Below are 25,970 nucleotides of genomic sequence, written 5' to 3'. Positions count from 1 at the left end.
CTCGCCACCCACACTGCCCGCCTGGGCCTCGGGGAGCCTCGGCCACCAGCACCCCTCACACAGACCCCGTCCAGGGCCTCCGCACCCTCGGGCGACGTGGACAGGTAGGTAGCACCCAGAGCAGCGCGAGGGGACTCGGAAGGCGACGCGAAGCCGCGGGAGCGGCGGGGCCGGTGCTGCTTCCACGGCTCGGGGGTACACGCAGACTGCACCCTCCCAGGGCCCTCCAGCCAGCAGCCCACACATCTTCCCAAAAGTCATCCGTGTGACAAGAGGCGGTGTAACCCCTCCTACAGACCCGCGGTCCTCCTAGGGGGGTTCCCAGGCCACCCCATCGGCGTCCCCTGTGGATCTGGCGGCGTCGCAGATCCCAGGCTTGCCCAGAGCCACGTGCTGTGACGTGGCCCCGGCGGACACGCCCTGCCGACGGAAGGCTACCTGGGCCTGGCAGGAAGCAGGTGCACAGTCCTCCCAGCTTAGAAGGGGCAGCAAGCTGATTATTCGTGGGACCCCTGCCGCAGCCGGGCCCGAGGCCACGGGGCTTCTGAAGAGCCCGGGCTGTGTCACCTTCCAGCAGCCACCGAGGCCAGGGCCACCTTTCCAAACGTGGGTGCCCGCCGCGGGCGGACTGGCGCTCCAGTCTGCCGCCAGCTCTGGCCCGGGACTGAAGGGTGGGGCGCTGCCTCAGAGCCCCACCCTGTGACTCAGCTGGCCCGCAGCACCCCGAGTCCGTCCGCCTGTCTGGTCTGGATCGTGCCAACAGCCCCAGAGCCTGGTCACAGCCCTCCCAGCTCTCCAGGGCCCTTCCCAGCACCTAGGGAGAGGGGAAGAATGCCACCCGGCCACCTCCGGCTGGCAGGCGGGGGCGGGTCCGCAGGCCCCTTCAGGGCCCTGCCCTCCTCAGGGACGCGGGAGCTGCGGCGGGGAGGGCGTCCCCGCCTGGGCGTTTAGGAAGGAGGCTCTGGTCACCCGTGTGTGTCAGCAGGAGATGGCGTCAGGGCCCCTTGGGAGAAAGGGGACATTCATGGGCCCCTGCCCCACGACCACCTTGCTCCCCAGCAGACGCCCGCCCCAGCACAGCGCTGACACCGGAAGGCACCCCACAAACGTGGCACAGAGCGGGTGCTGATGGCAGGGAGCGGGGGCGGCCCTGCCCTCGGAGAACCTGTCTGCTCTCTTCACTTGGGCGAGCACACTGAGGTCAGGGGACTGCCCGAGAGTGTGAGGTGTGACCAGAGGCATCACGTGCCGACCAGCACACCCAGCCTTGCTTTCCCCAAGTGGCAGGCTGGCCGGGAGCTTCTGTGAGGGGCCTTCGGGCCGGCGTGGTGCTTCATCCCGTGTCAGCCTGTTCAGTCAACCTTAGATGGGACTTCCACGTCCAGCAGGCAATGGAGGATGGTGGACACCCTCCCAAATGTGCGGCCAATTGGAAGAAAACCTTATAGCAAAGTCTGAGGCCCCCAGGGAAGAAGGAATTCTCCAGCTCCTTAGAAATTTGGACTCCAGATTGCAACATCAAGGCTTGCCCAAATTTCCAGCCTGCTGGGCTCCTTGCAAATTTCAGACTGGTCTCACAATTGCGCGAGCCAGTTCCTTAAAACAAATCTCCTTCTCACTCCCTCTCTCTCTCCCTCCCTCTCGTCGTGTATACGCGGCTACGTAAGACACCGTATCTATCTATCCATCTCTTACTGACTGTTTCTCTGGAGAACCCTGGCCGATCCACCTGCTTTCAGGCTTCTGCACTGTGAACGGCAGGCCGGCCCACCCGCCTCTGAGGTCTGGGCCCAGGTGGCTGCAGGGCTGGGGCAGAAAGGGTGTCGGGGGCCCCACACGGGCTCTGGAAACTCAACAAGTGCACGGTGACCCAGGGAAAAATCAACACTGTCTGCTCCTAACAAACCAGTCTGGGCAGGGCGGCTCAGCCTGCACCCCCGCCCCCGCCAACAGACACCAGCCCCTGGAGCAGGGCTGCAGCTCACGCCACTCTGAGCATCCACGACCAGGGGCAAGACGGGGGCGGGGGGCAGGGTGCACCCCAGGCTCGAACCCCGGCTCCATCAAGCCAGGAGTGGGCCGCCGTTACCCCTCGGCAGGAAAGGTTGCTGACCCACTCACAGCACGTCCAATTTCCTTTTCTTCCTTTTCAGAAGTTTTTTAGATGCAGAGAAGCACAGAAATAATTAGCAAGCAAGTTCTACTTCTCCTGCCAACGCATGTATTACCAGATTAAACTTCACCCACTCAGCTGAAGTGTCCTTTGTTCACCTCCCCAGGACTCCTCTCCCCTCCTTGAGAAAAAACGCTCATGAATTTCAGGATATCCTTCCAGGAAAGAGCCACTTCTGGGCTCTGGAATTCCACCTGGGGTCATTTCCAAGGGGGCATGCAGGCCGGCAGCTGTTGGACCGGAAAGATTACAAAAGCAGCCTCGGGCGCCCTGGGCTTCGCCCCATGTCCGCCACAGAGATGCTACCCTTGCCCGGGCTCCCGTGAGCCCGTCTCGGCCCCTCCTGACTCCCAGGAGACCAGAACCCAGAGTCCCCCGGCAGCCCACCCGACAGGACTAAGCAGGTCTGGGGCTTTCTCCCCTCTCAAATCCGCTTTGAAACTTCCCGAGGCACGGTCTCCAGGACTGCCGAGAAGGGCTGGGGCAGGGGGATTGGCGCTGCCGGACCCATGCCCGCCTCCGCTCGCCCCTCTCAGATCCCGCCAGCGCAACGCCATCAGCTCGCAGCCAGGGCGCCAGGACAGACCCAACCATCCTGCCCAGGCTGGCTGTTCGGAGCTGTCGGCCCACGGAGCAGGGACTGCGCTGGGGGAGGGAGGTCCCCGCAGGCCACAAGCCAAGGCCACTCAGCCAGCGAGTGACGGAGCCGGGCCTTTCACTACGGGGCGGCCTCTCCCCTGCAGCCAGGAAGCAGCGGTTCCCTCCAAAGGTCCTCTCGGGATGGAGCTCAGCTCCACAAGCTCCCCTTCGCGGCCCCTGTCACCGGCGGAACAAACCCACGCTCCCTCACGGGACCCCCAGCTGTGCCCACGGCTCCAGCACCACCGGGCTCTTCCCTAAACTAGCCGCGCGGCTCACACCCCGCCCCGCGCACAGCAGACCTGCCCCTCAGCCACGGCCCAGCTCGCTATCACCTCCTGCGGGCGACGGACCCTCCAGATGCAGGCTCGAGCCCCTGAGGGTCCGTGCTGCCGCGGGAGGGGCCGAGGCCAGGCCATCACCCAGGCTCGGTCCAGCATCGCAGACCCAGAGCGACCCTCGAGGTATGCCCCCCGCCCGTCCGGCGCCCGGGCCACGCGGCGGGAGTGTCCCCACCGGCTCCTGGTGACGGGGTCAGCTCCCCAGACAGAGGAGGCGCAGCCACGTAAGAGCAGAGAGCGCGGGCAGCTGGGGACGGGGCAGTCCTGGCCGAAGCCATACGTTCAGTTCCTGGAAAAAGAGGGGCGGCAAAAACTGCCTCTCACCCACCACATCCGGTGTTTCTGGAAAACTAATCCGATTCCCGACAGCAAGGCAAGCGGCAGACATCCGCGGGGGTCCCGAGCAACATGGCGAACAGGCCCCCACGAGGCTCGAGGCGGAGCTGGCGTCCTCCCTCCCGGCCAGCTCCACTCCCCGGGGGCGGCCAGGACCCAGAGACCCTTCCTGGCAGCGAGCAGCAAGCAGGCCACCTCCCACCCACCGCCCCCAGTCTCAGGCGGCCCAGCCCCCAGAAGGCCTCGGCCATCAGCACAGGGGCAGCTGTCACCTCGGGGCTGCCGCCCACAACGGGCAGGCCACGAAGTGCCAGGGACGCCCCGAGCTGAGAGGACGCGTTCCTGGGCCCGGCAGCCTGTGGCCACAGGACTCAGGCTCTGTGTGCCGTCCCGGGCCTCTGTCCCCCCGCCCCCTGCCCCGTGAAGCAGGGACACCAAGCCCATACACCTCAGCGGCTGGCTCGTGGGTACGCATCAGCTGAGCGTTCTCCGGCGACAGGGAGAAAGCTTGCGGCCGCCCACCAAACCCCGGCCTGTGCTCAGCCCGAGGCCACCTGCCCACAGCCCAGGGGCCCTGGGACCAGAACCAGGCCTCAGCACACCTCCCACCTCTGCCCCCAAGGGTCAGGGCTGGGCCTCTGGGAACGTGCAGGCTCTGGTCACCTCCGGGGAGGAGGCCCCCAGGCGTCCCCGCTACACACGGACAGGCCGCAGGGATCCTGTGCCTCGTCCCGCTGCCACAGCCGATGGCGGGAGACCAGGGAGGGCCCCCTGGCGCCCAGCAGGCCCACAGAAACCCGCTCCCCACGCCCCCCCCCAGCGTCCCTCTACCCGGAGGGGCTCCCGAGGCCAGGGATGTCCCCCCCAGGCAGACACGCCCCCTGGCTGGGGGCCCTTCTGACAGCCACACACACGATTCCACCCTCACACTCTGTGACGGATCCCATGGGAACCTGACGCCCAGAGCATCCCGTCCCTCTGTGCCCAGATGCCAACCACACGCCCACCCTCCCTGGACGGGTCACGGCCCAGCTGGCTCCTGGTTCCTGGGCTTTCCAGCTTGGGGCTTGGAACTGGCTCAGCTTCTCTGGGCTCCGATTCTCTGTGCCACCGCCTCAGAGGCCAGGCCGAATCAGACGGGACTCCTTGGGGGGGCACCAGGAAACACGGCCAATCTCCCAGGGCCCCAGGCCCGGGCTCCAGGCCGCGCATCCGCCCCACCACTCCCTTCCTGCCAGCAGCTCAGGGTCGGCCATGCGGTGCTGCTGTCCTGCGGGCGCGCCCAGCCGCCATGACTCAGCCAGACCTGGCAGGTTCCATCCACTGTGCTCACCTGAGCGAGGTGTCCTCACCTTGCTGCCCCCGCCTCAGCTCCCGCTGTTACCAAGCCACTGACAACTCTGCCGCAGATTCCCCCCTGGTGAGGCCACCACCGTGTCCCAGGGCTTTAGGGTGCCTTGATTAACGTGCTGGGCGGCCAGGCTTCCCGAGATGCGCCCAGGCTTCCCGAGATGCGGCCAGGGGTGTGCGAGCCGCAGCACGGCCGCCTCGCACTCAGGGCGACTTTACAAAGTACTTCCACCCACGTCACCTGGAGGGTCACCCCAAGAGCCATGAGGCCAAGCAGGGCAGGTGCTAATCTCACAACTAGAGATGAAGACAACCGGGGTGCAGAAAGGCCCCAGGGACGGAAGGGCGGCTGCTGGCGCTGGGCGCCTGGCGTAGTAGCAGGCTCTGCACCCCCGGCCCCACTCCGGACGGCCTCCCTGCACAGTGTGGGTCCCCCTTCCACAGGTGAAGAGTTCAAGGCTGAGAGAGGCTGAGTGACTTTCCCCAGGATGCCCAGCAGCAGAGCCGGGACTTGGTCCAGCTCGATGCCGGGAGAGGAAAGGTGACAGAGGCTCGGCCTGGGAGATTTTCCATCCCGCTGCTCTGCTCCAAGGACACCTGCCGGCCCAGCATGTGGCCTCAAACCACAGGTCCTGAAGACTTTCACAGCCCGGCAGGGGCTGGGCACACAGAGGCCATGCACACTGGAGCCTGGATCCCGACACAGCAGCACCTTGGAGCACCCCAGTGACAGCGGTCAGGATGGGGCAGAAACCACCTGAGGTCCCAGGGCAGCCCCAGCGGGCCCCCCACTCTCTGCCCGTGCATAGAACAGGACCAGGCAGGACAAGGAGGCACTGAAGTGACACAGGGGGTGACGATGTCCAAATTCCCATTTACAAACACCCCGAAGCCCTGGAACCATCCTGGCAGGAGGCTGGATTCCGAGCACGGCCACTGGCATGACCGTCCCACTACCTCGGGGTCCAGCATCTCATGTCTCCAGGGGTTGATGTCCTAGGTCTGTGTTCAGAACTGGGGAGAAGGGACAGGACTCCTGGACCCCCTGCCCGGTGGCAAGGGAGGAAGCCCGTGATATGCCCTATCGCCCAGAGACTAGGAAAGCCACACGGGCTCCCGTGGCCCAGCCACAGCGGGAGCCACCAGAGAGAGCACAGTGCAGTGAGGACACCGGCCTCAAGTTACAAATGACCAGCGGACAGGCGTCGGAAGCCGAGCCCCTGGCAGCCGCACTCACACCATGAGGCCCCCCGCCCACCTGCAGACAGGCCGAGGAGAGAGACGGGAGAAGGGCCTCCAGCTTCTCTCCCCTCCGATGGCCCCAGTGCCCGGCCGCCGCCTCCTGCTCTGCGGGATGACCCTTGGCAGTTCCCGCCACGTCCTTAGGTCACCCCTGCCAAGGCACCCCTGCCCCCGCCCCTGCCCCCGGCAGCACTGCCCTCCCTGGGGGCCCCTTCCTCTCAGAGTCCTCAGCGCCCCCCAAACCCCTGCAGGCCTCCAATGCCTCCTGAAGACACACGCGGGCCCCGCCCCGGGATGGCTCTGGAACGTGACAGAGCCCGTGCAGCCCAGAAGCCCCCTGCAGCCTCCCCTGGAGGGTTACTCCCCCATCTGCCTCATGCCCCCTCTGGCCCTTGAGGGCCAGGGGTCTCCTCCCAGCTGGGCTCCTCAACTCCGCGTGGGCCCCCAGAGGACAGTGCCCTCCTGCCCACCCCTGCAAGCCACTCTCGGCCTCCAGCCCTTCATCCCTCGCTCTCCCAAGGAGGGGGGCGGACAGGGGGCACAGCACAGCCCTCCCAGGGTGGTGGCCCACCCAGTTTGGGGGGCAAGGGAGGCGACGGGGAGGGGAAAGAGGGGTCTCGCTCCAAGAAGACAGGTGGACGGGTGGAGGGCGAGGCGGGAGGGGAGCCGCCTGGCGAGCGGAGCACGGGCTCCCTCCCTCCTGGCGTGGCCATGCAAGCCTGGCCAGCGGCCCCCCAGCTGGAGTGTCTCCACCTGCAACCCGCGATGGGACAGGATGGGAAGGAAAGCCACCCGGAGGCCCCAGATCCTAAGAGGGCTACAGTCAGATGGGGCAGCGGCGGAAGGCCCGACGGGGCCGCGGGGCCGCCTCCAGGGGAAGAGGAGGGCCCGGCCATCCTGCGCCCGGCGTCCCCGGCTTCCTGAGCGGGGACACAGGGACACAGGACCCAGACCCACCGCTGTCCCCAGCGTCCAGGACCCCGAGGGGAGCTGCTTCCAGGCCAGAGGACATGCCAGCGCTGCTTCAAGGCTCACCCCATCCTCCTGGGGTCACATGATCTGCCCCTTTGCCGGGACAAGGATCCGGGGGCAGGGGAGGACCCCGCCGGGTCACAGGGCAAGGCCGCCCTCCCGACGGGCCCCTCGGGGCCATTCCTGGGCCCTCACGGAGCCTCAGGCCACTGTCCCTGTGTCACCCCGCTCCTGACCTCCAGAGATTAGGGCCCGGCCTGGCCATCGCTCCCCGGCTGGGACGGTGTGCACCTGCTGATAAGGTGTGGGACGTTCCTGCGGCGGGAAGGGGGTGTCACAGGCAGGGCTCGGCACCCGCGGGGCCTCGGGCAGTGCCCGCTTGTCACAGCCTCTGCCTCTGTCCACTTGCCACCCACAGGACCGGGCAGTAGCCAAGCTGTAGTGACAGTAACGAGAAAACAAGGGCCGAGGGGCGAAGAGGCACCACCCCGCCAGCAAGGGTGGAGAGGACCCAGGCGGGTGCCTCCCGCACGGAGTGGAGACACGGGCCCAGCGTGTGTCTGCCGAGCTGAGTGTGTGAGCATGGAGCGTGTGCTAAGCTGAGCCGGCCGCAGGAGAGAGGAGGGAGCCAGACTGGACGTGGACAAGCCCCGAGGACCGCAGGCGGCTCGTCTGCCGGGGAGACCGCACAGGCCTCCCGGGAGGGTCACACAGGACGCTACACGCCAGGGCCTGGCTGTGCCCACTCGGGCGAGGCTGCACTTGCCAAAGCACCAGGTGTGCATCCGACAGCGAGTCTGTCCTGTCCTGGGACTCGGGGTCTGACTCCGGGGAGCTTATCCTGAGGGGAACACTCAGAAGGGAAAGCAGGTGAGCACAGAGATGGTCACTGCGTCCCTGGGAACCCCAGGAACGGGGATCTGGAGACTGGGACCGTCTCTGCAGCGGCTGAAAGGAATCCGCTTCATCCAACAGGCGGCCCAGGGGAGGCCACGCGGAAGGGCAGAGTGACGGTCCCACCGCAGGAGCGACACCAGGACAAGAGCCTGCAGACGGTGGGACAGAGGCCCCAGAGGAGATATGAGAGCGGGCAGAGGTCTGGGCAGACAGCAGAGGAGGGGAGGGGAGGGGAGGGGAGGGGAGGGGAGGGGAGGGATGGGACGGGATGTGATGGGACGGGATGGGACGGGACGGGACGGGACAGAGGGCGAGCGGAGGGCACGGGCAGGGCGGGGAGGAAGTGGGAAGGCCCAGCCCAGCGAGCGGAGCGGCCCACCCACCAGGAAACACTCAGGGACCCCATGAGCCAGGCACCGGGTCACAGCCACCAGCTCGGGGGCATGGGAGAGGACGTCCCAGCCAGAAGCATCCGCGCCCACGGGACTTTGAATCAAAAACACCTGCTCTGAACTGAACACCATAAAGAAGATGATTAGCTCTGAACTGGACACCATAAAGAAGACACTTAGGATCGTAGCCACAGGCAGGGAAAACCACATGCGGTACAAACAGGTGCTAAAGAGCTTACAATCTCGAGTCCACAACGAACCCCCAGAGCCAGAAATAAAAAGACAGACAGTCCAATTTTTTTTAATGGGTGAAGGAGTCTTAGAGACTCGTGCCAGAGAAGATGTCCAAGGTGATTAACATCATCGGCATCCGGGTAACAAAGACTGGAGTTGCGGGAGATGCCACTGCACGCCCCAAACCAGCTAAAATCAGAGGCCAACACCACGTGCGGCGAGGGTGTAGCGCCCTGGAGCGTCCCCTAAACGACAACCAGGAGGACAGATCGAAGCTTCCTTGCAGTGAACACGCGATGCCCGCAACCCAGCAACCCCACGGCCAGAAGTGAATGAAATCCAAGCGTGTGTCCGCGGAGACGCATGCGGCTATCAGCCTCACGCCTACCCGCCAGGTGATCGGATAAGCAAACGTGGCAGTGCGTTCAGGGGACCTTAGTCAGCACCAGAAAGAAGGAACCACCAGCACACAGAGTCACATCCCAGAGATGTGAAGGCACGGAAGGCAGCAGACACAGAAGTACACACCCCGGTGGTCCCTCGAGCATGGACCCCCCAGTGCAGGCAAAACCGACCTGGGGAAAGAGGTCAGAGTCGAGGCGGGTGAGCGGGAGGGCAGAAACATTCTCCATCTCGTTTGGGGAGGTGGGCAGATGTGCTTGACTGTCAACCCACCAGACAGAACACGTAAGGCCCGACCCTTTACTGCGAGGGCCTGACGTCTCAGTGGAAAGCTCTACGCGTGGACTGTGCCGTCCTCCCCTGGGGGCTCTGTCGGGACCCCAGAGCCTACAGCAGGGCCTGGCACAGGCAGGTTCTCCAGACACGTTTGCCGAGCGAGTGACGTGTAGGAGGCGGCTGAGTGACCAAGCGTCTGGGAGGGAGGAGGGCAGCCACAGGAGGTGGTGGCAGGGGGACAGCCGGCAGGTTCTGGGGCGAGGACAAGCTGGGGGAGTTGGGAGACCAGATACAAGCTGGAGGTTGGTGGAGGAAGAGGAGCAGCCAGAGGAACTGCGGGGCGGTGGGGGGGTCACCCCAGACACTGACGTGAGTGGGGGCAGGGCTCCCGGGAGGCAGGAGTGTCACGGGCAAGAACTCTGCCCCCGGGGTGCTCATCCGTGACATGAAAAGCCACTAGTGCCGCCCTCTCAGGAGCGAATGTGCTGCTGGCAGCAGGCCGGAAAGTGAGTGGAGGCTCGTCCTGAGGGGGGCCCCGTGGGCGCAGTGGGCAGCTCTCGGATGTCCCGGGAAGGCCACTTGGCTGTGGGACGCATCTGGACGCAGAGCCGGAAGCCTGGGGCTGGGTGTGCCGAGGCCCCTGTCTGTCCAGGCGGGGGGTGATGCTTGCGGACATGGGTGGAGGCTGCAGGGGGCTGGGGGACGGGGGGACGCTGAGGTAGAGAAACGATGCAGCGCTGTGTGCCCACGTGGCGGCCAGCTGGAGAGGACAGTCACCGCCGGCGGCCCACACCGGCACACGGGGACCGGGGCCTCGGCAGTGAGGGTGACCTGCCCCTCCGTGAAGCAGCCCAGGGACAACCCCCCCCAGCAGGGGAGACAGGTTCACGTGGCACAAAGCCCCTCAGAGCTCCTGGGCGTGTCCCGTGGTCACTACGATCCCTGGCCACCGACGGGGAGGAGAGGATGAAACAGCTGAGCTGGGGGTAGTGGCATAAACGGTTGAGTTTCCCTCTGAAAAGCTCCCGTTAATGCTGTTATGATGACGCGTTGTTTCAAATGGTGTTTTAACCGTAATCAGAAATCAAGTGAATGAGAGGGAGGCAGAACAGGACCCTGGGGCCCCGAGGGGAGGCTGGGGTGTGACTGGGGGCGGCCACAGGTCACAGGCCCTGGCAGTGCCAGGAGGTGAGAGCGCCCGAGGCCCAGGCCTGAGGCCGCTAAGGCTCCTGCTCGGAGGCCCTTGCCCGGGAGCCGGGCCGTGTCCGCTCCCACTCTGCCCATGCAGACCCAGACTCGGTCCGGGCCACAATCACGGGCCTCTGGCTGCTCCCGCAGGCCCAAGGAATCTGTGCACATAGCAGTTCTGTTCTTTTGTTTTCCCCAGAGGATCCACGGGAGGCCACTGAAGGGCAGGGGAGGCGGGGAGAGCTGGGGGGACGGGCCCGGCGGGCACACCTGGGCACTGCCAGGGGCCTGAGAGGCCCGTCCCTCCCGCCTCAGCTCCCTGCATGGGACACGTCCCCCCACGCGGCCAGCGGTTAGGACCCCAGGACGGAGGCCCCGCCCACCCCGGCCCCCCCACCTGCTCTCAAGGACAGCAGCCCCCAGACCCCTCCCGCTCGGCGGAAGCCGCTGGGCCCGGTTCAGCCGCCCGTTCGCTGGCAAAGGAAACCACAGGAGGCAGTTGAGGTGGCCACGGTCCCTCTTTAGCCTGACCCCGGGGAAGGAGAAGAGGCCCGGCTATATATACTCACGGAGAAAAACAGCGCGCAGGTCGGAGCCTGGTAAACAGTCGGCCGTTACAGGCAACTAAAAATACTCCCTATAATTATGTTATTAAAACACACCAGAAAAATTGACCCGCCCCACTCGGCAAAGGCCCGAGACGGCGCAGGGAAGCGCGGGCCACGCACGTCGGCCTGAGGGTGCCCTGGCGGCAGCGGGCGGCTGGGCTGGGCCGGGCGATGCCCATCGCAGTCGGCGGCTTCTGCAGGGCTGCCTGCAGCGCCAGCCCCGAGCCTTGCGGGCTCCTCTCCAGGGCAGAGGCTGCTGACCCCAGGCCACCCCAAGAAACACTCTCACACGTGTCGGGGTGGGCGGGGGCGCTGCCGTGGCCCCAAAGACCCGCAGCCACCTAACCTCACAGGTGGGGACACAGCAACCTTGGGCCCCAGCCGCTGGCCAGGGCCTTCCTTCTGAGAACAGGAAAAAAGGATTAAAGAAGGAACTTAGTCTCATCTGACCCAACACTTCACTGTTTTATGACAAGTATTGATACATTACTTGTGTAATTAACACTAAATTAAAGAATCAAAATGGGGATGGGGGCAGGGGGGGGGTCAAGCCTCAGGTCTCTCTGGCCCCGACTGTCCACTCGGCACTGCCCTGCCCTCTCCACCCCAACCCAACCCTCCGACTGGCCACCACTAGGGGATGGGAGCCCCCCAGCTACCAGGCCACCCGTTCGCCTCCTTCCACAGACGGTCGGACCCTGGAGGGCTGCACTGATCTGGAGCCTTGGACCTGCCATCCTGCCCCCTCCCCGGCCTGGCTGGCAACTTCTCTCCCTCCAGCAGACCAGCCTTGCTGGGTGCCCGCCTCCCCCCAGCCCCGCCCAGCCTGGACCTTGTTCTGTATGGCGTCACTGGCTGCACTGTGTTTCTTTCCCATCTGGGCTCAGCGCAGCGTGAATAAATACGGCAAAGGCACTTACAGAACCAAGGCGCTGGGAGCTGCGGGGGACCCATACCTCCCTTTACTGCCAAGGAAACCTCGGCTTCCATTAGAGAGGAGAATGGGCCCAGCCCCTCCCATGTCCACCGCCACTGGCCCTGAACCAGAACCTAGACGCCTGCCCGGAGCACCGTCCCACGAGACCTGGGTGAGAGAACGCTTGAATGAACTTGGGGAAAGGTCCCACGTGAGCACAGGAATCTGAGCAGGCGGGTGTCACGCACGGTGGCTCTGGACACCACGCCTCCCCGCCTGGAAACGGCCTGTGGCTGGCGGGCAGCTCTGCACATTCAGGACCTGGTGGTGGGCGGCTCTTCCACTCGGCCCCCCAGGACTGTCCTGCCCTGCCCCGTCCAGGGACCAAGAGATCAGAAACCTGGGATCGGCCTTCAAGCTTTTATTGTCTTGTTTACAGGCGAGGAAACTGAGGCCCAGACCTCCCACCCCAGGTTCTCCCACCCCGCCAGCAGGTGTGGGACTCACCTGCCCTGAGAAGGAAAAGATTTCACCCCCAGATTCATCCTGTCTCGCCTGTGTTCTAGTCCCCCAAGCCCCAGGTTCCTCATCCAGAAAACAGGCTTAACTCAACTCAGAGGGGTTCAAAGGTCAGGAGTGGGGCAGAGCTCACAGGCAGAGCACCGACCCCCCTGAAGACAGCCTCAGGCTCCAGCTGCTGCGCAGCAGACCCAGCGGCCCTCTGACCCACTTCTGCGACTCCTGGAGTCTGCAGCACGAGGAAGAACGAAATTGCTTTGGTAACCAGGGGGAAAAAGTCTATAAACAGAAGAATCCACATAAAAAAAGTCTATATATTTCTAAAACAGATAACAAAGCAAAGACCAAGACTTCATTGAATTCTAAGGAAAAGGGGATTCCTGAGGACCAGGGTGGTCAAGAGTGGCTTCCTGTAGGAGGCAGCTCACACTGGGCCCTAAAGACTGTGCTGGTGGGGCAGAGCGGGGGCAGGGGATACCCTCGACCCCTGTAGGGGCCCTGCCACAGAAGGCAGTCCCCTGCAGCTGTGCTCAGAGCAGATGGGCCCCTTTCCCTCTCCATCTTTGAGCACCGGAAGTGTCAGAGGGAGAGACACTGCCCAGGAAGCAGCCCCGGGGACAGGATCTGAGACGCTTGTCACCCCGCCCCCCCCCCCCCAATCAACACTGCCCCGCAGGACCCTTCCCGCTGGGCCTGACTGCTGCTGGGACGGCCACCTGCAAGATGACCACAGATGACCCGTCCTCGGCTCCTGGGCCGACCCCAGCCCCTTCCCTGATCATGCACACTGAGCCCTCGGGTCCCGTCAACCGGGCACCTGAGTCCTGCGACTTATTCAGTTCTCGGAGGGGCTGCAGGAGGCCGAGTCTCCCCCACAAGGTGGCAGATGAAAGCGAGACCTACCCTCAGCTCTCGGGGCCTCTGAAAGGGACGGCCCCAGGCTCACTGCCAGCCTGAGAGCCTAGTGGGGTGTCACCACCAGGGGGTGGGTAGGGAACTCCCAGGCCTGGGTTTCTAACAGGGCCCCGCTGTCCCAGGCCTCTGTCTTCTCACTGCCTTCCTGCCAGCCTCACAGGGCTGTTAAGACGGTGACGGTGAAAACACGATAAAAAGGAGGAAGTGTCCCCATTCTAAACGGTGACACGGCAGTGACAATCAGGCTGGCGCAGGTGACGACGCTGGCGTGCGGTGGGCGTGCCCACGCGGCCGGAGCTCCATCCACCCCGCAGGCGGAAGCCATGTTGCCACCCTGCACGGGTTTCCCTGTCAGTGATACAGTTCCTGCCTTCTAACCACCTGGCTTTGGGCTACAGTGTTGCTTTTGGGCAGCCCGTTAGGTCGAGTCGCGGGGCGGGTCCGTTCCGTGGGAATCACAAAGTGTTCTGTCCTGACGTCTCTCTAGAACCTTCCAGCTCTGGGTCCTGACCCCCAGGGCTGCAGGGACCACAGGTGAGATGTCGAAGGCCGTCACCCTTCCCGGGGGGGGGTGGCGGGGGGTGGCTGGGGAGTCTCTGCTGTGACGAGGTGGAGGTGGGATTTTGGGGGGCAAGGGGCACCCCAGGATGACCCAAACCCTCACTGCGGCCGCTGCCTGAGCCAGCACAGGCACAGGTCTGACCAATACCCTCTGACGGCCTCATCCAGCACCCACCACTCACTGGGAAGCACCGCAGAACTAACCAACTCCACCAAAGCTCGTCACAGAGTGAGGGGCGCTCAGAAGGCAGCAGCCCAGCGAGGTCCCTCAGGAGCTGCCCACGCCCGGACCCGAGAGCCGGCCTCCAGCCTCTCAGGTGTCACTGTGCAGGGCTCTTGGCCGGCTCTACATCACCCTCCCACAAAGCTCAAGAGAAAATATGGAAGGCCAAGCCCCACACCCAGACACAGAATCCACGAGGGGCATGGCCAGGGGGTCAGGGTTTTGATTAACAGACTTCATTTTGGGGACAGTTTTAGATTTACAGGAAAGCTGAGCCAAGTGCACAAAGAATGATTCATCAGGATGCGAACAGCTCTCAGGTGACTCCGATATGGCCCAGGTGGGAACCCTGAGCTAGTGCCGCCTCTGCATCCAGAGACCCAGAGACCTACCCTCCCCCGCCAAATCACCCACTTGGGTTACAGCCAAGAGCCCGAAGAACACAGATTAATTCTCGGGGTCAACAAACTCTGGCCCTGGGGCTGAGCCTGGCTCCACCACTTGTTCTGCTATAGTTCACAAGCTAGGAGTGGTGTTTACATTTTTTAATGGTTGGAAAAAATACCAGAAGAGCTCATGATGTGAAAATATTGACTATCCAGCCCATCACAGAAAAAGTCTGCTGACCCTGAATGCGTAGACTGCACCGTGTGGGGAGGTGCACCCTTCAGGAGCGAGCGCCCACCCGCGCAGGCCTACCCAATTCCCCGCCTGGCTTCGCAGCCTAAGGAGGCTGCAGGTGTGCTGCGGGGCCGTCCGAGGCCAACCTGCCCCTTTGAGAAGCTTACCGGCTTCTGAGCCGGACGTCCAGCTGGGTCTGTTCTGCTAGCCTGTTAACGTCTGCTCTCCAGAGGCACGAGGAGAAAGGCCGGCGGACCCTGCGCTCTCCCGAGCACATCCCGGACTGTCCTGTCCGTACAAGGCTGACTCAGACCCTCCTCCCTGACCTCAATGGTTTTCATTGATTCCGGTCCTGAAAATTTTCCCAAGTCTCACCACCTTTCTCTGCTACAAATCAAAACACAGTCTGTCTGGGAGCCGAGTGCAGGCTGCTCTGGGTCGCACATCCCTAGCCCACTTGGAGCCCGCTCCTACCTATAACAGAAGTTGGCAGATTCCACCTGGAGTGATTTCACAGGCTCTGGAAAGGCTTTCAGCATAAAAACACCAACACCCACCATGGTCTGACAAGTTTTCACCCAACAGGCAGACTCACATTGCAAACCCTTCCATGTTTCCGCGAATTAATTTAATCAGACCGCTTTCCAGCTCACACCCAGTAGAGAAAGCCCCAGTGGAGGGAGTGGAGGGCCAAGGGCCGGCCTGTGAAGGGTGAAGTGAGTCTCGGGCACTCTGCCCTGGGCACTGGGAGGCCAGGAGGGGTGCAGAGGGGAGGGGCCATGGAGCAACGGGAACCACAACTACAAGCTTTCCGGAAGGGACACCGATGACATGGCAAGCAGCGGACACTCGTGCCAGGGTTGCGGACCCTCAGCTCTGATACCAAGACCAGAGCCTTCTGCGGGGCATTCCCTCCCCCAGCCCCGGGCACAACCTGCCCGGCCCCTCTCGCAGCACTAGAGCCCAGCGGAGTAAGCCAGGACACCAGGGCGGCAGGGAGGAACGCCAACTGTGTTTACCAGAGCATGGGCCTGCCCTAGTCCGGCTGGGGGGTGGGGACGGGAAGGGGAAGAGTGAGGGGGGCCGAGCCCAGGGCACAACGCCGTTAGAGCCTCCGGAGGCTCCGGATTAAACAGCTCCAGGCAGGAAGCCCGCCTTCTCCCAGATTGGTCAGGAAGTCGTGATGCAAATTTGAGTTTTGTTTTTTTTTTTTAAACACGAAAGAGAAAAAGAGATTCGTGCCCCCCTCACCGACGCCCCAGCCCCTCACATAGCAGCCGACATTCCCCCACCCTCGTGCCCCTACTCTCAGCGCCCCAGGGCGTAGGCACGAGCCGCCCTCTCCGGGGGTCGCTCGCCACCCGCCCCTGTGGCCGCCCGGGTGCCATCTGCCCGCCACCCCGCCGCCGCCCTCCCAGCCTGGCGCTGGGACGGGGCCCCGTCCTCCCCGGCGCTCTCATGCTTCTGGAATGCGGGCGCCCAGGGCCGCGCGCGTCCCGGGGAATCTCCGCGCCCGCCCGCCCGCGCACGGTCCTCGCCCCGCCAGCCTCGCTGGGCGGCCGGGCCGGAAACCGGGAGCGGGGACGCAGACCCCGTCCCAGACCAGAGCCCGCCGCGCACGCCCCCACTCACCAGCCAGGAGCGAGAAGGGCAGCAGCAGCCAGTAGAGGACGGCGCCGAGCACGTGCGGCTCCATGCCCGAGGGGCCCGCGGGGCCGGCCCGGGGTCGCTCGGCCGCCGCGGCGCTAAAGGGCGGCGCTGGGGAGCCGCGGCCGGCGCATGGCGCACAGGGTGGGTCGCCGCACGTGCCGCGCGCAGTGGCCAGGACCCCGGCTGGTCGGTGGGGACACGAGCGCCTCCGCGCCCTCCTGGTCCTCCTCCTAGGGCCGGGGTCCGCCGCGCCCCGCCGGTGCCAACGGCTGGGGCCCGCGCTCGCTCCGGTGTCAACCCTGCGCCGCAGCGGAGCGCAGGGCACGGCTCTCGGCGGCTCGCGGAAGCCGAGCAGGGCAGGACGCGGCTCAGCAACTCCCTCCCCCCTCAGCCCGCCCGCGGGCCTTTATAAGCTCGGCCCCCGCCCTCCCGGCGTGCCCGCCCCCGCGCCTTCCCGACGGCCCGGCACGCCCCGGCACCCCCCAGCACCCCCTCCGCTGCTCCGTGCTGTCCGCGGCCCCCACCAGCCCTCCCGGCCGGGGCCGGCCAGCGGGGACCGGGGACCCCCGTGCGGCGCACTCCCCGAGAAGACCTCCACCCTCAACAGCCTTGGCGCTGCCGCTCGGAGTCGCGTGGGGGCGGGCGGGGGCCGCTTCTCCCCCGGCGGTCCCGGCCCGGAGGGCTCAAGAAAGGGTCCCTATCGCCGGGCTTCCGCGGCAGCACGCCACCCGCAACTGTGCCCCGCACTGCAGGAGCAGCTGAAGCTTTGCTCCCGGGGACGCGGACCCGCAGCGCCCCCTGGGGACCGTGGGGTGGCTCGGAGGCCCCGCCCGCAGGGCCAGGGCCGCGGCCAGGCTGGATGTCGGGTGGGAGGCCCTTGAGGTCCGACAGGGGCTGGGGGCCGCTTCCACCCGCGCCTGCCACCACCGCCAGCTCTGCCCTGATCCCTCTGCCATAGGAGGGAGGCGATAACCGCCCTTGGGCGGCCAGGCCAGGATCTGAGCCTAGGCTGCGCTGGGCACTTCACCTGGCCACCCCAGTTTGGCCTTCTCCACCCTTGAATCGGGCTGGGAAAGGAGGAAAAAAGAGCCACTCAGTGTGTAAGGCAGAGTCCACCGAGGGTGACGGGACCCAGGACCGGGTGAGGGCCTGAGGAAGCTGATGGGTGCGGTGGGGACCCAGAGCCTGCAGATGGCACTGCCCGGCTCCAGCTGGCCAACCATCCCAGCTCCAACACAGGCCCAGACCCTCCCACTCTTCAAAAGCCAGAAATGGGGACTTTGATGAAATCTGGAGTTTCAGTGCTGACTGGATTTCTCCCTGCCTCTCGTCCTGCCTGCTCCTTCCTGGGGTCATGTCTGACCCTGGACTTTCTCTAGGCCCCTTGAGACTTGTAGCCTCGGGGTTCCTCCCCACGGTCAGAGACCAAAGGAGGCTGGGGACATGGGGTTGAGCTCCTTGAGAGTCCCAGGACCCACCTGTAAATGCTGCCTATTCCCAGCCTCTAGAGAGATGGCTAGAACCACCCTCAAGGTTAGGCCTGAACCTGGCCGCCTGAGGCCGTCCCTTGGCAGGGATTGTGGCCAGGGTCTCCGAGCAGCACCAGCGTCCAGAGACATGACCGAAGGACAGCCCACGGCAGCTCTACTGGCTGCCGGCCTTCTGCCCAAGAGGCCAGCCCCCTCTCTGAGCCTTGGGGGGCATCTGTGAGATGGGATGGGGGCCAGCTGCAAAGCTGTGAAGATTGAAGAGGAGAACATGTAAAAGTGACGTGAAGTAACGCACACCCTTGAGGGGTTACCATCGGTCCCCTCGGTTACTCACCCTCGTCATTCTTAACCGGGCTGTGGACTGGAGAGAGGAGGGCAGAGGGAGAGAGAGAGACAACAGCCAGAACAGACACAGCATTGGGGTTAGGGCTCCCCCCACCCTGCCCTCTGCCTGGCCTGCCCTCAGGGTGACCAGGGGACAGCAGGGGGCCCCTCTCGGGACACTGATGTTCACCCACGCCGGGCCTTGTTTGCATAAAGGGTTTAAATGCAAAAACAACAAAAAGCTTAAAAATCACTCCCTTAAGCTAAGTCCTTCTAAGGCCTAGGTTACAAGGTTTTAGACTCTGTCCCAAGAGCAAAGTCTGAGGGGGAAGCAGGAGGACTCAGAATGGGGATGAGGAGACAAGAGCCCTGGGCAGGCAGGCCCCCAGCACCCCCGCAGCTTCGGGGACCTGGCTCACAGCGCTTCCCACCCTCCGTCTGGCTCCAGAACAAAGAAAGGACTTTCCCTGCAGAGGAGCAGAACGTATGCTTCCAAGAATTGTGAGCAGCGAAAGACAGGAAAGAAACGAACTGTTCTGGCAAATTTAGGAGCTGTTAGAAGAAATCACCGTGTATCCTGCCGTGGAGCGCTTCAAAGCAGTTAGAGAGTGAAGCAACTCTCTGTGTATCAATATGGAACAATCCCTAAGATACAGTGTTACAACCGGGAAAAGCAGAGGCGTTGGCCCACGCCTGGCCTTCGTGGACACAGTCTCTGGGAGGAACACAAGCCATAGCCAGGCCAGTAGGGGTGCAGCTGCACTATCGGATGGGAGGGGAACAATGGTTGCTGAAATGCCTTTTTGTCTTGTGGGTTTTTGCTGTATACATGTATCACCTATTCACAAAATACATTTTACAAGAGCACAGTGGGGACAGATTCTCAGCAGAAGAACTTCCCAACCTGCCGACTTGCCAAGTAGGGGGCGGTGGCAGTCCTGGCTGTTCAGTAATGCAGGTTCTAATCCTTTGCAGATGAGGACACGGGGGCCGAGGGGGGGGGGGACGTCATTTGCCAAAGGACAAGCCAGGCCTTAAGGCCAACTTTCCTGATTCCAAGCCCAAAGCCATTTCTGCCCTACCACCCCATGGCTCGGGGTCCTACCACACTTGTTGATTAAAATAGAAATGTAACCACTATGGAGAACAGTATGGAGATTCCTTAAAAAACTAAAAATAGAGCTACCATATGATCCAGCAATCCCACTCCTGGGCATATACCCAGAGAAAACCGTAATTCAAAAAGATACATGCACCCCAATGTTCATTGCAGCATTATTCACAATAGCCAGGACATGGAAGCAACCTAAATGTCCATGGACAGATGAGTGGATAAAGAAGATGTGGTACATATATACAGTGGAATACTCTTCAGCCGTAAAAAGAATGAAATAATGCCATTTGCAGCAACATGGATGGACCTAAAGATGATCATAATAAGTGAAGTAAGTCAGACAGAGAGGGACTTCCCTGCTGGTCCAGTGGTTAAGAATCCCCGCTTCCACTGCAGGGGGCACAGGTTCGATCCCTGGCTGGGGAACTAAGATCCCACATGCATGCTATGGACCAAAAAAAAAAAAAAAAAAAAAAGAGAGAGAGAAAGACAAATATCGTATGATATCACTTATGTGTGGAATCTAAAAAAACAAGATACAAGTGAACTTATTTACAAAACAGAAACACACTCACAGACTTTGAAAACAAACTTATGGTTGCCAAAGGGGAAATGCGGGGTGCGGGTGGGGATAAATTAGGAGTTTGGTATTAACATATACACACTACTATATATAAAATAGTCAACAGGACCTACTGTTATAGCACAGGGAACTCTACTCAATATTCTGTAATAACCTACATGGGAAAAGAATCTGAAAAAGAATGGATATATGTCCGTATAACTGCATCACTTAGCTGTACACCTGAAACTAACACAACATTGTAAATCAACTATATTCCAATATAAAAGAGAAATTAAATTAAAAAAATAGTAATTTAGTCTTGGAAAAGCAGGAGTGGTCAGGTCCCCCATGGAGAGAGGAAGGGCCGAGGCAAGAGTGTCATCAGAGGGGCCGTCGTCACTCAGGTTTAACTTTTCCCCAAGGATAACATCGTCATCCTTACCTGTCTCTATACTTACAACTTATTTCTGAGAAGAAAGAACCCAAGTGTCCATGAACAGATGAGTGGATAAACCGAGTATGGTCCCTCCACACAATAAAACATTATCTGGCCGTGAAAAGGAAAGTACTGATTCTGCTACAGCCTGGATGAACCCTGAGAACATTCTGCTCAGCAAAAAGAAGTGAGACACAAATGGGCAAGTACTGCACAATCCCACTTATATAAAACATCTAGAATAGACAAATTAATAAAAATGGAAGCTAGATTAGAGGTTCCCGGGGCTGAGGGCAGAAGGGAATGGGGAGTTACTACTTAACAGGCATGGACTTTCTTTTTGGGATGATGAGAAAGTTCAGGAAATGGTTACAAATGGTGGTGGTTACACAACAACGTGAATGTACTTAATGCCACTGAATCGCGCACTTAAAATGATTAAAATAATAAATTTTATATTATGGGTTTTTACCACTATGAACAACTAACTAAGCGGATTTCCCTGCAGCCCACACTACGGCGTCCTCCACCGGGGGCCTCCCCAGAGGCAACCACGTTGTCTGTTTCTTCTGAATATTGTTTTCCTGACTCCTGGCCAGAGACCTGATGAGATCGGGGATTATTTTTTAAATTCCCCAAGTACATTCCCACTGAGTCTCCCCAGCCCTCCTTTCCTGGAAACAAGACCAGGAATCGATCCAGCGGAGAACAAGCCCAAGTTATGCTCCTGTCAGCGGTTCCGAGGCCTGGTTCCTTCTGAGGGACCCGTCCTACCGGAGCCCCCTCCCAGCCACCTGCCCACCCGGAATCGGCCGAGTGACCCTGCTTCCTCGGCCCTGTCCCGGCTCAGGACGTGACTGGACCAGAGTCAGCAGTGGCACCTGCTTCTGCACTTGCAGCTCCCAGTCGGTCTGGAACCTGCCCGCCTCACGGGCTCACGGGCCGGCTGAGTTGGGAGGCTGGAAATCGGCGCCTACAACGCAGACACGCGCCTACAGGGGCCTGTAGCTACGAGCCCTTCACAAGCCGCCTCCAGGAATGGCATGGGCTCTAAACCCACACTGTGGGGAAAGGTGGCCCGATGAATAACTGGGTTTTCCACGTGAAGCCAACTTTTAGAAGTTTGTCAGTGGTTTCCCTACCCCCATCTTGGCAGCAAAACCGGACTCCAGCTGGTCGGGATGATGGAGGGACCAAGTCAAAATGATCGGGTCGGGGCTGATGGCCCGGCCCCGGGCGCAGACACTGCCCAGCTGCAGAGACGAACCGGCCCCGCACCCAGCATCCCCTGTGGCTGACAGGCTAGCGGGGCAAGTAGGGCGAGGGGCTTCACAGAGGTGACATGCCTGGCTGAGACCAACGGCTCTGCCCAGCCCTCCGCCGCCTGGCCCACGCCAGCATCGAGTGCCTCCCTGGCTCTGCCTGGGAGGGCACGGGAGGAGGACTGAGCCGGCAGCAGTGGGGACGGGAGGAGGGGAGGGGGCGGCAGGGGGCAGAGGCTGGGTCGGGGAGAGTGTCTGAAGCATGGCCCTCCCCACGAACTGGGATCATTTCCACCGTCAGACAATGCTTAGGATTATGAGGGGCGGGCGCTGTGGAAAATGTCCAGCACCAAACTTGCACAAGGCAGGTGAGTGAAGGGACAGAGGAGGCAGGTTAACATGGGGCATGAGTGAGACGGCCCGTCACCCCTTCATGGATTAGGACCTGGGGGCCGGGGGTCAGTAGTGCACCAGTGGTTCTAAAGAGAATCAATAACACGAAAGTGTTTATAACACGTGGAGAAACTGAGCTCGGAGAAGGGGGTGCTGCGTCCAAGGACAGTCCAGGCTGACCGGCCCGCCCTCTACCGGGTCCTGGTTTCGAGAACTCCTGGGCCTCTCCCTGCGGAGGATCCCTTCCCCGCAGGGCTCCACTCAGGCTACACTGAGCAAGGTGCTAAGGGGAGAAGACGGCATTTCTCACCATTTCTACATCTTCTTCACTCTGGTCGTTGGGAAGGGGGTGTGATTCTGAGATCTCACTGCCCCAGCAACATCCCGAAGGAATCCAGGACAGACAACCCAGGTGTCCTGGGCAGTGGACGGGGGCTGGCTGGGACATGGCAGCCTCAGCGACCACGCGTTACAACCCAGGCCTGGGAGGACCAGGCAAGCATCACCAGGTGAGCGGCTCAGCTGGCGGCCCTGATGGGTCACACTCACCCCCTCCTCCCTTCCTATAGCCATCCGATCTCAGCGGCAGGGCTGCCACGGCCTCTTCTGGGCCTCTCGCCCCACACCGTCCTCCACACAGCAACCGACTGATCCACTGTTAACACGGATCTACCGCTTCCCTCCCCACCAGCCTCGGAGGAAGTTCAAACTTTTTCGGGGGTATTCTGAGTCCTCTGTGGGCTGGTGATCATTCCTGCCCTGGCCACACGGTCTGTCCCTCCCTTCAACTCCCAAAGTCCTGGGCTGGGCCCTCCTTGTCCAGTCCTTGGATGCACCGGCTCTGCCCCATGCTAGTGACCGATCAGTTCTTGCTCCTGAGCTCCGCCCTGAGGCAGCACCCTGCAGGCTGGCCCCGTGGACCTGCAGGACACCCTCTCGGGCAGTTCGGTCACCTGCCCACAGCCACACACGCAGCTGCATGCAGGAGTCAGCGTCTGCTCTCGTCTTGAGTCCACCCACCCCTCTAATCCAAAGCCATGGGCTTCTGCCCAACTAACTGCATCAGCCTCTCCCTGGCCCCAATCCACCCAGGACAGTCTTTCAAAATACTGCCGGCATAAGGCTTCCACTGCCCTTAGGAGAGACCAAAATGCCCTCTGAGGCCATGTACGCCCCCTCGTGCCAGCATATTGCCCTCACTGCCTGAGCTCCAGGGCCCCCAGCCCCACCCAGACCCCACCGTGGCATCCTCAAGCTGCTCCCTGCCGGCCCATCCGCATGGCCAGGCCCCTAGGGAACGTCACTCCCACCCAATCCACCTCGGCTGGGTCAGGCTCTCCCAGGGGCCTATTTATGCACTTGTTTAAGTATGTTTCCCCACTGGCCGCTCCCCACGGGCCCCTGGGCTCCGTGCTTGGTGCCCGGTGCATAGTGGGAGCTCAGTAAATACTGCTGAATGGACGGACGGCCGCCTCACTTCAAGCCCGAGCTCTTAGCACCAACTAACCTTCCACTCTGCCAGGCCTTGAGCTCTCAGATGCAGGACTCCCCAGCTCACCCTGGACGGGGTGGCTTGTGGCGGGACGTTCAAGGTGCTAAAGGTGGGACGTTACAGCCCCTCGAGTGCAGTCCACGGGCCACGGCAGGAGGGGTGCCCACCTGTGTCAGGAGCACAGATGCCCATGCTCGCCCTCGGGTGGAGGGAAGGAACGCGCTGGGCGGACGCGGGGGCGTTTTGGCTTCCTCGGGACAAGCCCCTCGGTCTCAGGCACGGCCCTACTGTCAGGCTGTTCACGCAGGTCTAGGCATTCTCCCTGGGACGACTTCTGACCACGGAGGACGCCTTGCTACGTGGGGCCACCCTAGTGGGCAAACGGTGCGGCGGGAGGGCAGCAGGAGTCAGGACATGGGGGCGGTCCCTGCAGGCAAGCCGGGACGTGGCAGGACCCTGGGGCTGCAGTGACCAGGTGACCCCGGCGGCCGGCGCCGCGGCTGGGCCAGTCTGCCTGTGAGGTCGGAACTCGGCAGCGCCTGGAACCTTCCCTCCCTGGCGCGCAGCTCGTCGGCACCCAGCGCGGCCCCAGGCGGCAGCCCCGCCCCCTGCGAGCTCGCCCCGCCCATTATGTAGTCCTCCCCCACGGCCTCGGTGGGCGAAGCCACGTGACGGACAAGGCCCCGCCCCTCTCGGACCACGCCCATGCTAGGCTGCCCCCCCACCCCCACCCCACGTCTCCGCCTCCGTGATTGGCAGCTCCAGGGTGAGCCGCGGACCTGCCCCTGCGGGTGCTCGTCCACTCGAGGGCTGGGCCTGGGGTTGGCCCTCGCCTCCGGCCTCCAGGAGCTTCTTCCTGCGCTGCAGGGTCCTCGCACGTCTCTTCCATGTGCCCGGCCACACCCATCCTGCCTGCTCTGGGCTCCGCAAGCTGGCCCTGGGCAATGGGGAGCCGCTGGGAGCTGGGCTGCACTTGCATTTGCCTTTAGTTAATTTTAACACCCTTTGCCGTTACCGGAAAACTTTTAAGCCTGCTTAGAACAACTTGGGCACATGAGTCCACTTTTCCAATTTCATGATTTCGAAATAAAGATCGAGTACGCCATGAAAATTTAGCATGCTTCAAATTGAGATGTGCTGTCAGTGTAAGATACATGCTACACTTAGTATGATTGGTATTAGTGATCAGTACTTTGTGATGATTATGATGGTGAGAAAACTGGAAATATCTCGTTAATAAGTTTATGTTGACTACTGGTTGAAATAACATCTTGGAAATAATGGGCAGAGTAAAGATATATTTTAAAAATTACTGTCACATGATTCTTTTTACTTTTTTAATGTAGCTACTAGAAAAGTTTAAATTACACTTGTGGCTCCTGTTGCATTTCTACTGGCGAGCACTGCTCTGGACACCCACAGTGGAGCAAGACACAGAGCATTCCCCCGCCTGCTCTGAAACCACGCGGGAGTTTCAGGCCCAGTTCCCTTTTCCAGGACTCTCCCAGCAGCCTGCTGAGACCAGGTTCCCTTGAGGTCCTCCTGGTAGGATGAGGAGACCGGGGCTTGGCGGGGAGAGGAGACTTCCCGAGTCACTCACCCTGGGGTAAGCAGCCTCCCTCTTTGTTCCATCCAGGGATGGCGTCCAAGCTTGCCTGGTGGACCAAGTGCAGATCGATCCCGGCTGAAACCCAAATGCCTTCACTGAAGGTGAAAGCTGCCTCCATACTTGGCCACGGACCTCGCATTACAAGCCAAGACCATTAAAAGCTCCCCCGTGGCTGCAGGTGAGGCGCTCTCTGCAGGGCCCAGGGGAGTCCCGGAAAGCCTGAATTCCACCACTAGTCTCTGATTCCGGTCTGGTCTCCGGGGAAGGAAGAGCGGCAGACTGAGAGGCAGAGGTCGGGGTGCAGACAGAGCTCCCTGGCGCACGCGCTCTGAGCCCCGTGAGTCTCGGCCTCTTCACCCCAAATGGGGTACCGCTTGTAGGTTTGATTTGAGGGGTGAGACAGATGAGGCGTTCCAATCACAGGGACCAGGGCCTGCACACAGCACACCCCAGCAGAAGCCAGCTATTTCTTGTTTTCTGAAATTGCTTTAAAAACGGTAAGGCGCTACACACCCCTGGGTGATGGTCGTTACGTACAAATGTCGCCAAGGTAGAGCACGTGGGGACCAGCCATTCATGCCACGCATGTACTGAGGTGGCAGACTGGCCGGAGCAGCACCGGGGGTGGGGTGGGTTCTAGGGAAGTTCGGGAAGGTCAGACATGGCTGTGGTCCAAACTCAGAACCTACTGCAACTCTATTCATATTTTGGAGCGTGGCTAAAATGATGATGGTGGTGGTGGTGGTGGTGGTGATGACGGCAAGCCCCAGATACTTTATTTTATTTATTTTTCACTTTTTTTGGGGGGGGCGGGGGCCGTGCTGTGCGGC

At 61.9% G+C, this 25,970-nt stretch overlaps 1 protein-coding gene across 4 annotated transcripts in view; it reads right to left on the bottom strand.

Annotated features, from left to right (window-relative positions):
- The window catches only part of PIEZO1 (piezo type mechanosensitive ion channel component 1), a 55,086-nt gene extending 38,226 nt beyond the window's left edge, over nt 1-16,860 (bottom strand). For 3 of the 4 annotated variants that reach the window (XM_057534748.1, XM_057534749.1, XM_057534750.1), the window contains exon 1: nt 16,438-16,859. In XM_057534748.1, the coding sequence (XP_057390731.1) occupies nt 16,438-16,501 (64 nt within the window). In that variant the 5' untranslated portion in view covers nt 16,502-16,859. Of the gene's footprint in view, nt 1-16,437 lie in introns of all 4 variants that reach the window. The other variant, XM_057534752.1, reaches the window with a different exon arrangement.
- Nucleotides 16,861-25,970: the final 9,110 nt, after the last annotated feature.

Source organism: Balaenoptera acutorostrata, chromosome 19 (assembly GCF_949987535.1).
Source record: "Balaenoptera acutorostrata chromosome 19, mBalAcu1.1, whole genome shotgun sequence".
In the NCBI taxonomy this organism is placed as follows: Eukaryota; Metazoa; Chordata; class Mammalia; order Artiodactyla; family Balaenopteridae; genus Balaenoptera; species Balaenoptera acutorostrata.
This window is presented reverse-complemented; position numbering and strand designations above follow the sequence as displayed.